This window comes from Scomber scombrus, chromosome 15 (assembly GCF_963691925.1).
Source record: "Scomber scombrus chromosome 15, fScoSco1.1, whole genome shotgun sequence".
Lineage (NCBI taxonomy): Eukaryota > Metazoa > Chordata > Actinopteri > Scombriformes > Scombridae > Scomber > Scomber scombrus.
Window position 1 is genome coordinate 6,891,623 of NC_084984.1, and position 15,669 is coordinate 6,907,291.

At 41.1% G+C, this 15,669-nt stretch overlaps 1 protein-coding gene across 1 annotated transcript; it reads left to right on the forward strand.

The window, feature by feature from the left end:
• The first annotated feature begins 949 nt into the window (after positions 1 to 949).
• On the forward strand, positions 950 to 4,107 carry LOC133995425 (zinc finger protein 703-like). Its single transcript, XM_062434815.1, has 2 exons — positions 950 to 1,495; positions 2,311 to 4,107. The coding sequence occupies exons 1-2, from the start codon at positions 1,265 to 1,267 to the stop codon at positions 3,859 to 3,861; spliced, it is 1,782 nt and encodes a 593-aa protein (XP_062290799.1). The 5' UTR covers positions 950 to 1,264; the 3' UTR covers positions 3,862 to 4,107.
• The last annotated feature ends 11,562 nt before the right edge of the window (positions 4,108 to 15,669 follow it).

The window sequence follows — 15,669 nt, forward strand, 5'->3', positions numbered from 1 at the left end:
TCTCATTATCTCATTATGTGATTGTGTATATCATTGTATATTTCAAATAATTATGAAAAACTGTATAATAATTGAGGTATTCAATCTTATAATAACACTATCTGTCTCATAATTATGAAAAGTATACTATCTCATAATTATACTATCACATGAAATAGTGTATTTATGAGAGTATATACTCTTTCTAATAATTACAATATACCATTTTTTTTATAATTATCGCAATAGTGTGTAGTACAATTATTAAAATTTTAATCTCTGTAATGAGATAAGTCATAATTATAATAATAATAATAGAATAATAATAGAAAATAAAGAATATAATAATAATATGATAAAATACTGATTTTTTTAGAGAGCGGTTTTGGGCTTCCATACATGGTGATCCAGCCACTGCAGTAAAATCATAACTCAGAGACATAACCATATTTCATCTGTTTTTTCAGTATGCTTTCTACACCAAACCACAAAGACACTTTAATCTCATATAAAAGGGATGTTTTTTAGATTAAGCATCTACATTAAAAGGGGGGAAAAATGTTGAGGTTCTTGCTAAATTACACATACATTACTTCTCTTACAAGCCTGCTTTCAAAGGGTTCAGTGGCAGAAAGTAGCGCTCTTATTATTATACATCATGGTGGAATAAGTTAAAAGGAGTGGAGGCTTGGAGGAGGAGGAGGAGGAGGAGGAGGAGGAGGAGGAGGAGGAGGATGGTGTCGCTGCGCCTTTTACGCACGTCGACCCTCCCATCTCATTACCAATGTGGCCACCCAGCGGTCGGCGGCTGCTTCACTTTGAAGTCTGCCTGTTGTGATCAGAGAGCTGCTGAAGTCCGGACGGAAGACACGCAGAGAGAAACCTCCCCTGATAAACGCTTGGACTCTTACAAAGTGCACTCTTGTCTTTTTCTGTTCCTCTTTTTTTAATAGAAGAGCCACTAATCCAAATTTGCGCACTCAAAAATTCACACGGTGGACTTTTTTTTTCCCATTTTGGACACATATTGACATTATTTATATGGAATAAGAGCTCCGGGAGATGATGATGATGAAGATGCTTTTAACTGGCTTTTCCGTCCTTCGGGACATGTAAGGACATCCAGCTCAGTGTGTGTTTTTTGGGGTTAACTTTGTATATCTACATGGATTACAACATTTAAACATTGAATGCGTCACCTTTAAACTCCTCATTTTGGACGTAAAGTAAACGCACATCCAAAAAAAAAAGAGAAAAAAAAGAAAAAAGCGCTGCGCCCACTCCAATGAAATATCTCCCCACGGAGTCAGCCGCAGATCGGATCGAGCACAGTGAGACCAGTGCCAGTAAGAAACCTCGTCCCGGTGCTGTGGTCTCTTTGTTGACCCCTCTGGACCCAATTCGCCAGGCAAAGCGGCTTCCTCTCCGAGTGATCAAGATGTTGACTGCGCACACTGGACACTTGCTACACCCGGAGTATTTACAGCCTTTGACGTCTGTGCCAGTGAGCATCGAGGTATTTATTGTCTTTTACACCATATTGTACTAATATAATCTACACAGTACCAGCTGCAAGATTGTTTTTAACAAGACAGGACAGCTTTTAATATGCTGCACTCTCATTAGTTATAACAGGCAACAACAACCCCTTATTTATATTCCTCTGTTGTGGAGAAATATGCGCAATTAAATAGCTATAAATGTTCCCATCTGACCTCACATTTAACTTTAACCTTAAGAACAAAGTGATGAGATGTGTTTGCTGAAACAACAAACAAAAGCATGAATCATGATAAGTCGCCCAAGTGATGACAACTTAATTATGTGTTCAAACTAGAGCTGAAATGATTAATCTGTTCTCTTTCTATTCATCGACAACTGTCCTGATAGTCGACTCATTGTCTCAAGCAAACACTAACAGATGTGAGCCTCGTTAAATGTGATGATTTGTCGCTGTTTGTTGTCCAATATGACAAATATAACTACGTTTTTTTTTGGAGGTTAAACACTTGATGAGACAGGACAAGTCATTTGAAGACGTCCCCTTGAGTTCTGGGAAAGTGAATTGAGCATTTTTCACTACTTTAAGATTTATTAAGAAAATGAAAATTATCTTTAAATTAGTGTATAGTGAGAATAATTGTTAGTAGCAGCTCTAGTTTAAATACTGTTTATAAATACTAATATAAACAGTTCACATGCCGTCTGATGGCCACAAAGGACTTCTGTGTTTACTTGTGTTTGTCAGGGACCTTGCTCATTTTTCTGCATGAAAGCTATACTGTCTCTCGGCACAACACAGAGCTCATCACAATCTATATTTCTTTGTAGCTGGATGCCAAGAAGAGTCCGCTGGCCCTGCTGGCGCAGACCTGCTCTCAGATTGGTAAACCGGACCCTCCGTCCTCCTCCAAGCTGGGCTCCTCCTGTAGTCAGGGGGACAAGGAGTCTAGCAGTCGCTCGTCCATCTCCAGCCTGAAGCTCGGGGAGCACCGCCCCTCCCTGGAGGACAAATCTAGCTTTAAGCCCTACAACAAAGGCAGTGGAGACTGCCGCAGAGACGGAGTCACCAGCAGCAGCTCCAACGGCAGCAGTGATAAAGTCGGGTTCAGGGTGCCCAGCAATAATGTCATCACTAATGGAAATTCAACAAATGGGCAGCAGTCCTATCCGCCCCACGCTGCCTCACCCAGCTCCAGAGCCAGCAGCAGCACCCCACCAGGACACACGCAGCAGCAGCAGCAGCAGCCTCACAAACAGAGCCAGTCCTCCCCTGGTGGACAGAGCACGTCACATTCCCAGACGCCGAATGGAGAAAGCGCTCACGAGCAGGGCAGCCCCACCAGCACGAGCAGCGGCAGCAATAACAGCCATTCCAAAAAAGACACTGAAGTGAGCAAAGTGAACTCGGACAGCCCCCGCCACGCGAACTCCAGCCACGTTCGAGCCAGCACAAACTGCAGTAACGGCAGCTCCGACGGTGGCTCCAACCACGACGGAGGTAAAGCGGAGTCTGCCCAGCCGAACCTCGGCCATGGACATATTACACCCCTCTCTCCTTATAAGACAAGCCAACCACTCTTTCCCCTGCCTTCATCTAACATGGGCTACCACGGGTCTGTAGTGGGGGCCTACGCCGGCTACCCATCTCAGTTTGTTCCTGGGCTTGACCCGACCAAGTCAGGCCTCGGCATGGGAGTTCCAGGAAAGCACCCGAGCTCCAGCCCTCTCACGGGCGCCTCCCCTCCCTCCTTCATGCAGGGTTTATGCAGGGACCCCTACTGTCTCAGCTATCCGAGCGTATCCCACCTCGGCGGGAGCAACTGCAACTCCTGCATCCACGACCCTTCCTCCAACCTCAAATCCAGCTTCCCGTTGGTGTACCCCTCCCACCCGCTCCACTCCCTCCACCCCAGCTCTCTGCCATCCACCGCGTCCTCCTCCCTCTCCCATCCCCTCTACTCGTACGGCTTCATGCTCCCCAGTGACCCTCTGCCTCACGCGTGCAACTGGGTCTCAGCCGGGGGGCCGTGCGACAAACGCTTCGCCACCTCAGATGAGCTCCTGGCTCACCTGCGCACACACACGGCCCTACCCGTAGGCATGGACAGTAAGCTGCTCTCTGTTTCCTCCTCCGGACCTGCCTCCTGTCACCTTCACCTCCCCCACCAGAGCAGCCCAGGCTCCATGGCCAGCTCACTGTCCCTCAGAGCCCCCCACAGCCTGGGTTTAGCTCGCTATCACCCCTACAGTAAGGTCCACCTGCCCCCTGGACCCTCCTCCATCTCCCTGCACTCTCTGCCCACCACAGGCCCGTACTACCCTCATTACGCTCTCTACAGTCAAAGACTTGGATCTGCATCTGCTCTGGGCTACCAGTGATACATCGTCTACTTACATGTTTAAAGGAATAGTTTGAAATTTTGGGAAATATGCTTATTTTCTTTCTGGTGGAGAGTTAGATGAGAAGATTGTTACCACTCTGTTAGATATTAGCTTAGCTTAGCATAAAGACTTGAATCAGGTGGAAACTGCTAGCCTGGCACTGAATGAAGGTAGCAAAAATTCACCTACAAGCACCTCTAAAGCTCACAAATGAACACTATACATTTGTTTAATCAACAAAAAAGAGCATAAAAACAACAAAAAGCTATTTTTTGAGGGATCAGTTGCCAGGCAACCTGTGGAGACTCAAAGCTCAAAGATATAATGCAGTACATTACCCCTTAAAAACGGTGTAAAGGCCTTTTGTTGATGTATTTGTTTGGCTTGAAGAGATGAAAGAGGTGCAGATAGGCAGATTTTGTTACCACAGGGCAAAGCAAGGCTAGCTTTATGCTAAACTAAGCTAACCAGCTTCTGGCTGTAGACTCATAATAGACAGATGTGAGATTAGTATTAAACCTCTCATCTAATTTTGTGAAGGAAAGTGAGTAAGCATATCCCCCAAAATGTCAAACTACACCTTTAAGTTAGTACTTAATTACAGCAAGTTGCTGGTTTTTCTGACTTTAAGACTGGATTCAGGTGGAACTGGGATGGGAGCGCAAGTCCTGGATTTTGCCTTTTTGAGCGCGTCTTCACTCTTGCTTTACACATTATAAATGAGATTTGGTGTTTCTCTTCAGGCTGAGGACCTCTCCTAACGATCAGAGGACACATGTGGCTCTTGCATGTCTGCACACACGCTCGGATACTTCTGCAACAGACGCGACCGCCCTCAGATGACTTTTGTCGCCCCATGGGTTTTTGGCAAATTGATGGTTGGATGCAGTGTAATAGCTCTTTGTTGTTCGGGGCTTTTGCTGCAAATGATGATGATTTAGCGCAGGAAAATGTAGTGTGGCACGGAAGGCAATAAGCTGAAGTCATGGGGCTGATGTAAGTCTGGCCACCGTCGCTTTTCTTCCCTGCAAGAGATGCATGTTAGCTTTGACACCGCATACACACTTACAGTTTATTCAACCCCATGGTTTGTGATGATTTGTTTTGGTTCCTTATGTTTTGTTTATTCCTACTGAGAAGATGTATTTATTTTATACTGGGAATCTGGCTTTCATGTTTACCATATAAATCTATTCTCATTTTACAGTCCTCTGAGCAGACATGTGGAAAGCCAGATGACACATGTTGAATATGTTGAATGTTGAAATCACATCTCTCTCTCTCTCTCTCTCTCTTTCTCTCTGAACTCCTAAGCGTTCTGATTTTTCTTTCTTTTTTTTAATTTTCACAGCAAATCAATTAAAAAAAACATGAGATGTGATATTTTTTGTAAAATTGGGACACCTCGTGGTGCTTTCCAGTGAAAGGGGAGGTCATATTTTGTTAAATAAATCAAAGTGAAGATGTATATTCTGTTCTGTCTTCTTTTGTATCAGCAAAGATTGAATGTGAATATAATAGCAACATATCTATTTGCAGTCTCTGTTCAGGTGAAGAAGGGAGCCCATTACTGCTTGTAATGCCACATTGAAGACATTAATTTTCCTGAAAAGGTCATTGAGTGATTTTTAATTCTTTTTCATCTTTATTAGTTTCTACACAGCTTTATGAGTCTCAGAAAAAACATCAAAAAACATGATTTTGAGTGTAATTGCTTTATATACTCTCCCAGTCAAAAGATTTTAACAATTATCTCAGGTTAATTTAGGTCAATCTGTTGAAATTCTCCACAGTATTTTGCCCTTCTCTCATTTTAATCTAGCATAGAGAGGATAGAAAGATAGATGACAAACTGTTCCTTGATTTATAGTCAAAACAACAGCAGAGAAAATATTGTAGATCTTTATCTCATGTCTGGAAAAGTAAATCTTTATAAATGTGCCTTTTTTACAATGGGTAAACATGTAATATTTCTTAAAAATAACACAACTTTAAAGAACATTTTCACAATTTTTCAAGCCGGTCCTAAAACAGCAGTCAGACGCCTAAATAAACATAATAGACATGTGTTTTTCTTGTTGTAATCATTCCTCCTGTTCATACTGACCATTAAAATAAAGTTACAGTCTTTTTTTAGTGCCAAAATCCCTCTTTTTGTTCCTATACTTCCACTCTGGCTCAACAAGAAAAACACTGTCCGCTGTGGGACAATTATTTTGACTTAAAACACTACGACTGGGGAAGATATCCACTTCATTTGATTAACTCAGACGGCTGATGCCTCATATCAACTTCAGATACACTTTAAAACATATTTTTTGTTCAAAATGAGGACTCTGGATTTCGTCTTCCATCACTTACATTGTAATTGCATTATGAAGGGATCTTCTAATGGTCAGTATGAACAGGAGGAATCATTACAGCAAAGAAAGATCTTGTTAAATTGTCATTTGAGCTCCTGACTGTTGTTTTAAGGCAGACTTTGTGAGCTTAATCTTTTAAAGAGCGAGGAGGTAAAGTTGTGAAAGGAAGATGTTTACTACTGTCAGTAAACGTGTTAGTTAATGGTGAGTGAATTTGTACCAGCAGCTATTTTTACTGTGAAAGAGTCACATGATTGATGACTTTGGGTGTGCTTTACTTCTGCAAATTTTTCACTGTGTCGACAGTGGCTTGTAAGCAGACCACAGGGATACAGCTCACATTCCTCCGTCCTATAGTGAATGCATAGTCACCTTAAAGCAACAGCATCTTTATTTAATGCTCTTGTAGTTCAGTGTAACCTTATGATGGAAAAAATCAAGCTTATCAGATGTAATTTATATATATTCTGTAGGTCAGATCATGATAAGCGCCCTGATAAGCGCCGCTTCCCGTTTGTCTTCAAGATTACAGCCCTGACAGTCGCTCAAGTTACCTTGGCTGCGGTATGATTGGCAGCGGTAATATGCCATTTCCTTGCAACATGACACTCTGACACCCTTGGCAAAGTATAGATGACCCACACTGGTCACTCACGACTCTGACAAGGGAGCAACGGGGGGTCAAAACAGGCCCGTCTTCGCTGTAACAAGAGAAAGCGCTCCAGTTTCAGTGGTCCGAGATGCTTTTATTGTGGGGGTGTTTGAGTTCGGCGGGAGGGCATGAGATCCTGCAGGCCCGCTCTTGCAGGTGTCACGTTGCCAGATTTGGCCCAGAAAAAACAGACACACTTTGTTCATTAAGTCTAAGAATGCAGTTGGCTGCTGACACTACAATGTAAGAGTTGTTGAAGTGAAGCTGTCACATGTTTTCACTTCCTACAGTCACTGACAGTCTCAGAGCAGATTAGCTCAGGTATAAAACGTCTGGATTTGGAGGATATTTAGTGACAGATGGTTTTGCTATTTTGTTGGATTTCGGTGCACTTTTGCTTTTCAAGTATGTGCTGTCATCTGTGTTTACTGTAACGCAGGTAGGGGAAAGTGTAGTGTTGGATTGGGATGCCACCTATTGGTGATCAATGATACCTGTTTGTCAAGTTTAATGAAGAGGAAACATCATCTGGTATGTCTTGTTTTGTATAACACAGGAACTGAATAGATGGTAATCTGCCTTTTTGTTAAATTTCCCACATTTACATCACACTAATGCTAATTAATTTGTGTCAAATTGAATAAAAGTGATACTTAGGGATACTATAAAAGCTAAGCAGGAGATGGGGATCAAAAAAGAGGGAGGGTTATGTATTTTCTTCTCTTTGCTAGGTCATTTAATTTGAATTAAATGTCTTTTGCAATGTCCTAAAGCCATAAAGCTGTGTTTTGACATGCAAAGGACAAAAGTATCATCTACATTCATAACTGCACGTTAAATTAAATTGAATCAGCATGCATTTTGTTTTGCAGCAAATGCTTGATATTAGCTAAACACCTCAGAGAGTCTCAGCACAACCAATAAAGACGTTTTGGGGGACAAACGTCTTCCTCAAGGGCGACTCAGCAGTTGTTGAGGGAGTGGCGGAGGTCACCACTTCACTTTTTCCACCCACATTTCCCCCGTCAACCAGAGGATTCAAACTTCATCCTTCACATAACAACCCTGCGTCCCTAATCTTTTGGTTACCACAGCCCATTTTAAATTAAACCCAGACTGAAAAAGGACATATTTTTCTGTAATATATAAAAAGTCTCAGGATATTGTTCTTGGAGATGAGGGCTACCTGCCTGGTGGGTCTGAGTGAGTCCTGGGTGCAGCTTGACAGCCCCTGTGATTGATGATGACAGACTGTGGAGCTGCTCCTTCATTGCATGACAAGCCTTTAACCTCTCTATCAGCTAAACCAAAGAGACCAAAAGAATGGAGGAGAGAAAAGGGAGGAAGCCAGTGACGTTGGAAGTTGAAAATATCACCATTTATTACTATTCTCTCTCTGTAAAAAGAAAAGAATTTAGCATTGTTGTGCTCTTTCCCTTTTACCCTCAGAGATACTGAAATTGTTTTGTGCATTAAAATCGCTAAGCGTAGTCGCAAATTACGAACATCTGCTTAGATGCTTTTCCTCTGTATTGTCTGTGAGTTACAGATCGCAGACTGCTTCCCAGAAATGGACTCCTCTGCTTTCATTTTGTCTTCTCTCCAACTTTATCACTTCATCCATCATCCTACTATGAGGGCTTTTCAAGTGGTCCAAAAATAAAGAGGACACAGATGTCAGCCATGCTATACTGATGTTTCTAAACCGCCATAAACCCATCACTTACATCCACCCACAGACTGGGAGAAATGTTGAAAATACACTTTTCTCGCTTACAGAAAAACCACTGTCAAACTGTGCTGCATACAGTATGTTGATGCACTACAGGGCTTCATGTTAAATTACCCACATCCAGTAATAAATGAGCTCACGCTTGAGCAGGTATTTTTATTTCTATAAAGGGCACTACATAGATCCAGTAGTGGAAAAAGTAGTGAGAAAAAGTACCAATACAGCTATGTTAATGTACTCCATTCCAAGTAAAATTCCTGCATGAAAAGTCCCACTTAAGTAAAGTACATAAGTATTATGAGTGATGTAGTTAAAGTATCACAGTAAAAGTAGTGGTTTGGTCCCTCTGATGATATATTATTATATATGACATCATTTGATTATTAATAGTGAAGCATCAGTGTTAGAGCAACATGTTACACTACTTTATATACAGTTAGCTAGTTTAGTCCAGTGGTTCCCAACCTAGGGTCCGGGCCCCTCAAAAGGGCCACCAGATATATCTGAGGGGTCGTGAGATGATTAATGGGAAAGAAAAGAAGAAAAAACAAAGTTCTGATACACAAATGTGTTTTCAATTTCTGGACTTTTTCTCTAATCTTTGATTTTTAGTGAAATATTGGATCATTTGCACATTTATTGAAATGAAACCATGTGAGAGGTTTAGAGGGAAAAATCACATTTGGTGGAGCTGTTAACAACTCATAGACAGTCTGAATTGTGACACTGACAACAGACAGCTTTTTTTAAGATATCAAAAAACAAAAAACAAAAAAATCACTTGGAAGTTGCTGGTTTAAACGTATCCATTGTGTCAAATCTTCATCTGAAAAGTAACTAAAACTGTCAAATAAATGTAGTGGCGTATAAAGTATAAAGTCGTATAAAAAGCTCAAGTACCTCAAACCTGTATTTAAATAAAGTACTTGAATAAATGTACTTAGTTACTTTCCACCGCTGCTGAGATCCCACCGCTCTCTCCTCATGCTTGTTGTAAAAAGACGTAGACAGAGAGAGTTTAGTGGTGTACAAGAGGGCAAACGCAATTATGGTTTCCCTGCTAATGTGCATGGCCCCAGCTGGTTTTGATCTGGCTGTGCTCTGAGGGCTCCTCGTTCAGTTGTCAGCTCTCATGCATCACAGACCCAGTGCTTAACGGAAAAACGTGCTTTGGCAGTGACCAGCGGAGGCCTGGAGGCCAGCGGGTGCTAGTGGGTTAGCCGCATGCGGGAGGGGTGACACCATCCTCTGCCTTCCGCATCTGGATCCTCATGGTCACATTCTCCCATTCCTCATGGTTTCTCAGCCTCTTCATGAATGCAACCCGCTGTAATAGGCCGGCGTGACCCGGTGCAGACACCACGCCACAGACTTGGGAGGTCAGAGAGAGGCTCCAAAATACACACGCATGATGGCAACAGAACGAAGGAGAGTACAAAGCAGAGCGAAAACGAGATGCTTGCATGGAAATAAGCAGACATGATTGCTCAAATACAGTCATTAAGGAGGAAATGTTGTTTTTCAGTCTGTCAGGATGATTAATGAGCGAGAGTAAATCCACTCAAATGCTGTTGTTTAGTCTAACCAGCAGCCCTGATCTGTGCCACTAACATAGAACAGACAGGATGTGTGTGTGTGTGTTCGGTGTGTATGTTGAATCAGTAAAAAAATGTGTTGAAAAGCTAAAAAAAATAAAATAAAAAAGGTTACAGAGAAAAGCAGGGGAAACAAACCTGCTATTAGACATTTCTATGATTATGTCACACAAAATTAAGCCTGAATTGCTCTGTTTACTGTATGTCATTTTAATACTAATTAATACTGATTGCATTTAAAGAAAACAGAACATATTTAAATCCAGAAATCACAACTCTTTGCTAAACCCAAACAGCGATTGTCCAGTCATAGATTAGTAACTAGGATACACAAACCTGTCAAGTTTCAGGTGTATCTGCATGTTAAAGTAATGTTTACATGGATATAGTATAGCTATAAGAGTTATTGTCATTGTTGGATTTTGGAGGGTCTTTTTGTCACGTCTTTTTAAAAACAAAAACAAAAGCGCAAAAGCTAACTACCCTACTACCTGCTGTAATAACCAAGCTTTACTTCCAAGGTTAAGAAACATTTAGTTAGCTATATGTTTTGTCACAAGATACATCAGACTAGTAGAGACAGTATTTCCCCATTTTGCGTAGAGGTTTAGGTTTAGGATAATGTTAGCGGGTATGTTCTACTCTTCATTGGATTTGGGAAACTGTACAATCCAGAAACCCATGGCCAAACCCATGAAACACAATTTGTCTTCATCCTAAAAGCTGTTTAACTTGTAAGGTTAAAATTGAAACATAAGCTACTGTTGGAAAATACTAACAATAAAGCAATATACATTATATCTCAGCTGGAAATGGAAATGCAGATTTAGCCTTAATCTTTTAGCATGATAGCATAGCCAACTTGTGAATCTTTAAGATACATTTTTACAAGATTCTCATTTTAAAACAAATCGGCATCAAACATTTTAAAAGGCTGATTCATTGTAGGTCACTTCGACACTTGAAGTGTTACTTGGCAGAAATTAAAGATTCGCATGACGTTTTCAATTTACGCTTTGGTGTGCTAGCTAAACTAATTAAACAAGTCCTGTCTAAAGTTGCAGACCAAAATATCAATAAGGAAGTTCAGTGAAAACTACAATCTCCATTTAGGTGTTAGTAATGCTACCTAATTACATTGTGTGATAACATTTTCCTGATGTACAACATGAAAGGAAAATGTTGGTCATATCTGTTGAACGACACTTTTCAAAACTGTCAAGTGATCTGCCAAAAATCAGCATTTAGTCAGCTGGAGACAACGACTCATGGAGCTAGTGTTAGCTTCATTAGCTAATAAAACATCTATCAGCTGAGTCTTCATCTGTCTGAAATTAAGGACCCACTGTTTCAAATATTACTGGGAATTACGAGTGTTTAATTAGGTAAAAAATAAAAACAAATATTAGCATTGCAATCTGCATTGTTTAACAGTCATAACAGCAGTAGGAGGGATATTAGGGCTTAGCAGCTGTCACTCTTAACAAATAATTTAATTTACTTGCTCAATTTATGTTAATAATGAATCCTGTAATTTTTAAACATGTCAGTTTCCATGTGCACCACATTTCTTCACAATGCATTCTGTGCAGTAATAGATCACCTGGTCTGAGTGTAAAGTGTCAACACATTCATGAAAATCAGCCGTCTTTGTGTATTTTCCAGGCTGTGCTGTGCCAAAGTCCTCAGAAACTCCAGATGTTCCCCAAATCATGCTGGAAGGCTGATAAGGAATCAGCTTTCAACGGATGTCTTGTGCTTGGACTCAGCGATTTAGTAGCTGTGAATGATGAAACACTGTTTCAGTGTCTCAGAGCTTGACTGGCTTTTATCATTAGGAAAGCAGCTGCAAGTCCGGGGTGACGTCATGTCAGCGGATGGGAACGAGGATGAGATGGCACATTAGTTCTTCACATTTTTGTGTGTTTTGAGTATTTGATCTATTTGGATGCGAGGAACAGCGGCATGCTAACAAACAGATGATGTCTCTGTCTGTTAGTAAGAAGTATGACTGCAACTAATTATAAGTTTGAGGGCGAAAGTTCATTCTCGACGATGGAATTTGTAGTTTGACAAAATAAGCTTAACTCAAGGTCTGTTTACCAGCTTTAATCTCACCGGCCAACCTCACTGTGAATACTTTAGCTAATGAATCCCTTATGATGCAGTTAAATGCTCTGTAAAAGGTTAGGCAGTTAAGCTATGATTATTTTGTAAAACAGCTATTTTGATTATTGATTAATATATAAAGTAATTTCCCCCGTGATTCTTAATTAAGTCAATGTGGTATAAAGTGCCCATTCAGTTTCCAGAGCCCAAAGTGCTTGTTTGGACCAATGAACTGTCAAAAACTCAAAATATATTAATGATGAATTTAAATAATTGTACAATTAAATAAAACAGCAAATCCTCACATCTGAGAAGCTTGGGCCAGAGATTGTTTGGATTTTTGAAAAACATTTTATACTTTTAAAATCAGTTTCTGTACCACAGAAGTCCAACACTGAATCTAACCTTACCCAAAACTTAACAGGTATCAAGTCTAATAGTCTACAGCCACATTTGCTGCTCTGTGAAGCTAAATGCTAATGTGACAATGCTAAACTACCAAGCAGGTGTGTAGTGTACCATGTTTACCATCTTAATTTAGCATCTTAGCATGCTCATATTCCCTAATTAGCAATAAACACAAATTGCAGCCGATTGCTGAGAGGAATGTCATCACTTTTGTAGGTTTGCAGTCATACCAGGCACATTTAAATTTGGTCCAATGATAATTTAGTGAAATCCAAAGGAATTCAGCCTGAGGTGGTCATAAATGTGCTAAATTTCATGACAATAGATCTGATAGTTCTCAAGATATTTCAATCTGAACCACAAATGTGGAAGGACAGTCCAAAGATGACCAAAGTCTATAGGATTCATTGTTTTGGGACCATGAATGACTGTAAAGAATGTAATGGTAATCCACACAAGAGTTGTTGAGATATTTCAGTCTGGCCTACAAAAATGTTCTTGACATTTTTAGCCACATTTTTAGTCCCGCGTGGCTTAAAACGTTCTGAATATCAAAACAGTATTCACTATAATCAAGACTAAATGAAAAGTAAAGACCACAGCGGTAAGAGCAGTCGGCATGAGTAGTATTGCGGCCGGTCAGGAGGAGGAGTGTCTGACAGCACAAATGACTGACACGAACAGTGAGGGAGTTGGACAGATGAGAGCCACAGGCGCTGGGAGTGGGGGCGTATGAGGGTCAGCACATCGCCTGTGCACACTGAGTGTGGCCCAGCAGCTGTATGCATAGGGGAGCCTTGGCCTCCTGCTCTGCATGTCAGGGGCCGTGATTAATGACCTGCAGGCCTTGCTCTTTACATCCCCCCTCGCCCACCCCACAGAAGTCACTGCAGCCACTGCTCATTTAGCTAATGGACACAGCTAAGGACAGACAAGCGTAGGAGACGAGGGTTACAATATGAGTGCACATACATGTATGAAGGCAGACATGAAATGAAAGCAATTTCCCTCTCACAAAATACCACAAAACCTTTTCCAGGCTCTATGTAATTTCAGGGTGAGAGCGATGATTTCTTAGATTACTGTGTGCACATGCTGTGTTTGCACGGCTGTGTGCCTGTGCAGTGTCAAGGCTGAGAGGGTGCCCATGCCTGTGTACTGGTTCCCAGCTTGTCAGGCAGCTGTCGAGGAGTGATTTATGACCACTAGACTCCAACCTGTCTTCACTGCCAGTTCAGTATTGTTACAACTGACAGCTAATGAGGCCAGACATGCTTTCAAGCAGAGCACTTAACAGGACTTCAATCTTCCCCCGTCACAAGTACCATTTTTGCACTCTCTCTCTCTCTCTTTCTCTCTCTCTCTCTCTCTCTCTCTCTCTCTCTCTCCCTCTCTCTCTCCCTCTCTCTCTCTCTCTCTCTCTCTCTCTCTCTCTCACACACACACACACACACACACACACACCCTCCTTTCTCTATGCCTTCCTTGTTCTCTGTCTTTCTGTGGTGGAATATCTGACAGGCACTGAAAAGGTTTCTGCCTACGGAAGGAGATGTTTCTCAGAAGGCAATGGCAGCAGAAAGAGTCCCACTCTTTCACACATACACACTGGCAGTAGGCATCAGCTAATGCTTGATTTAATCTAATAATGAACCCTTTTTTTTTTACCAGGCTTTTAAAATGAATACTTACAGAAATGTGCTTACTGGCTTCCTTGCCAAGAATTAGATGAGGAGATTGATACCGCTATCACGGAAATACGAAGCTAAAGACAGGAGAGTGCCAGGTTTTTCCCTTACGTATTTGTTCTGAATAAACTAACAAGATATAACGTGTTAATTTTACCTTTGGGCATAGCCAGGCTTGCTGTTTATGCTAATGCTGTTAAACTAATCACCTCCTGGCTTTTGCTTATCATTAAGAATACAAACCCGAGAGCAGTGTCGTTCTTCTCATCTAACTCTTGGCAAAAAGAAAATAACTGTATTTCCAAAAATGTTGAACTATTCCTTAAAGAGGACATAACTTTTTATTTCTGGGCTCTACTGGAATATCTTTGCATGTTCAGTTCAGCCTCTGTCTCAAACAGGCCGTTTTAGGTCCTGTCTCTTTAAGGCCCCTCCTCCCGAGGAGCTCGTTCTGGTCTGTTTGGCCAGCTCTTGGAGTTTGGGAAACTTCACCAAGACTTTAACAAACCATGAAACAAACTATGGTAGTGTGATTTTCCTACTTTTTCTCGTTGTTTACTCTTAACGTCAACTTCTTTAATACATCATTGCATGTTTGAACTGAAATCAGATCGGAAATATGCGAGTGAGCAACACATGGAAAGATCTTAATAGCAAAATAGCAATAAAAACTATGGAAAGGACGACCATTCATGGGCAAGGCATAAAGAAAACATCACTAATGAAGTCTTTAGAGGAGGCTTAAGCCATGGTCTTTGACTTGCAAGGAACATTTCTACATATGTTAACCTCAAGTTTTGTTTAACAGACATCCAATATTGTAACAGTACATAAATGCCATATCCCCATTTAATCCTGAAGTTTGGGAACCACTTTGGTCCAGCTGGACATGGTAATTTAAGACAAAATACTGCGGCGAATGACTTGTAATTTTACATTTATAATTATCGAGTAAAAAGTCTCTGTTGGACATTTATATGCGGTTGAAATAGTAATGGAAATAACTTGTTTTGGCTGTAATTATAGCTAGTGAATTACCGTAATTAAGAAGATCTGTTTTGTTACTGTAAATCAACCCTGAGTATTTAGAGATACGATCCAGTAAACAGACAAAATTCTCCAGCTCTCCCAGCTCTCCTTTTTTTCTTCTTCTGTGAATAAACAGGCAGCAGCACATAAAATCACTCACAGAGTCTCTGGCAGCTTTCCCACCTTTAACCCTTGTTCCTTGTCAGCCATGATTAATGGCAGGCTAACT

Bases quoted from the DNA above. Each gene is read 5' to 3' on its own strand.
- LOC133995425 (XM_062434815.1), top strand. From the start codon at position 1,265: ATGAAATATCTCCCCACGGAGTCAGCCGCAGATCGGATCGAGCACAGT. The intron at 1,496-2,310 runs GTATTTATTGTC...ATTTCTTTGTAG, and splicing joins CTGTGCCAGTGAGCATCGAG to CTGGATGCCAAGAAGAGTCC.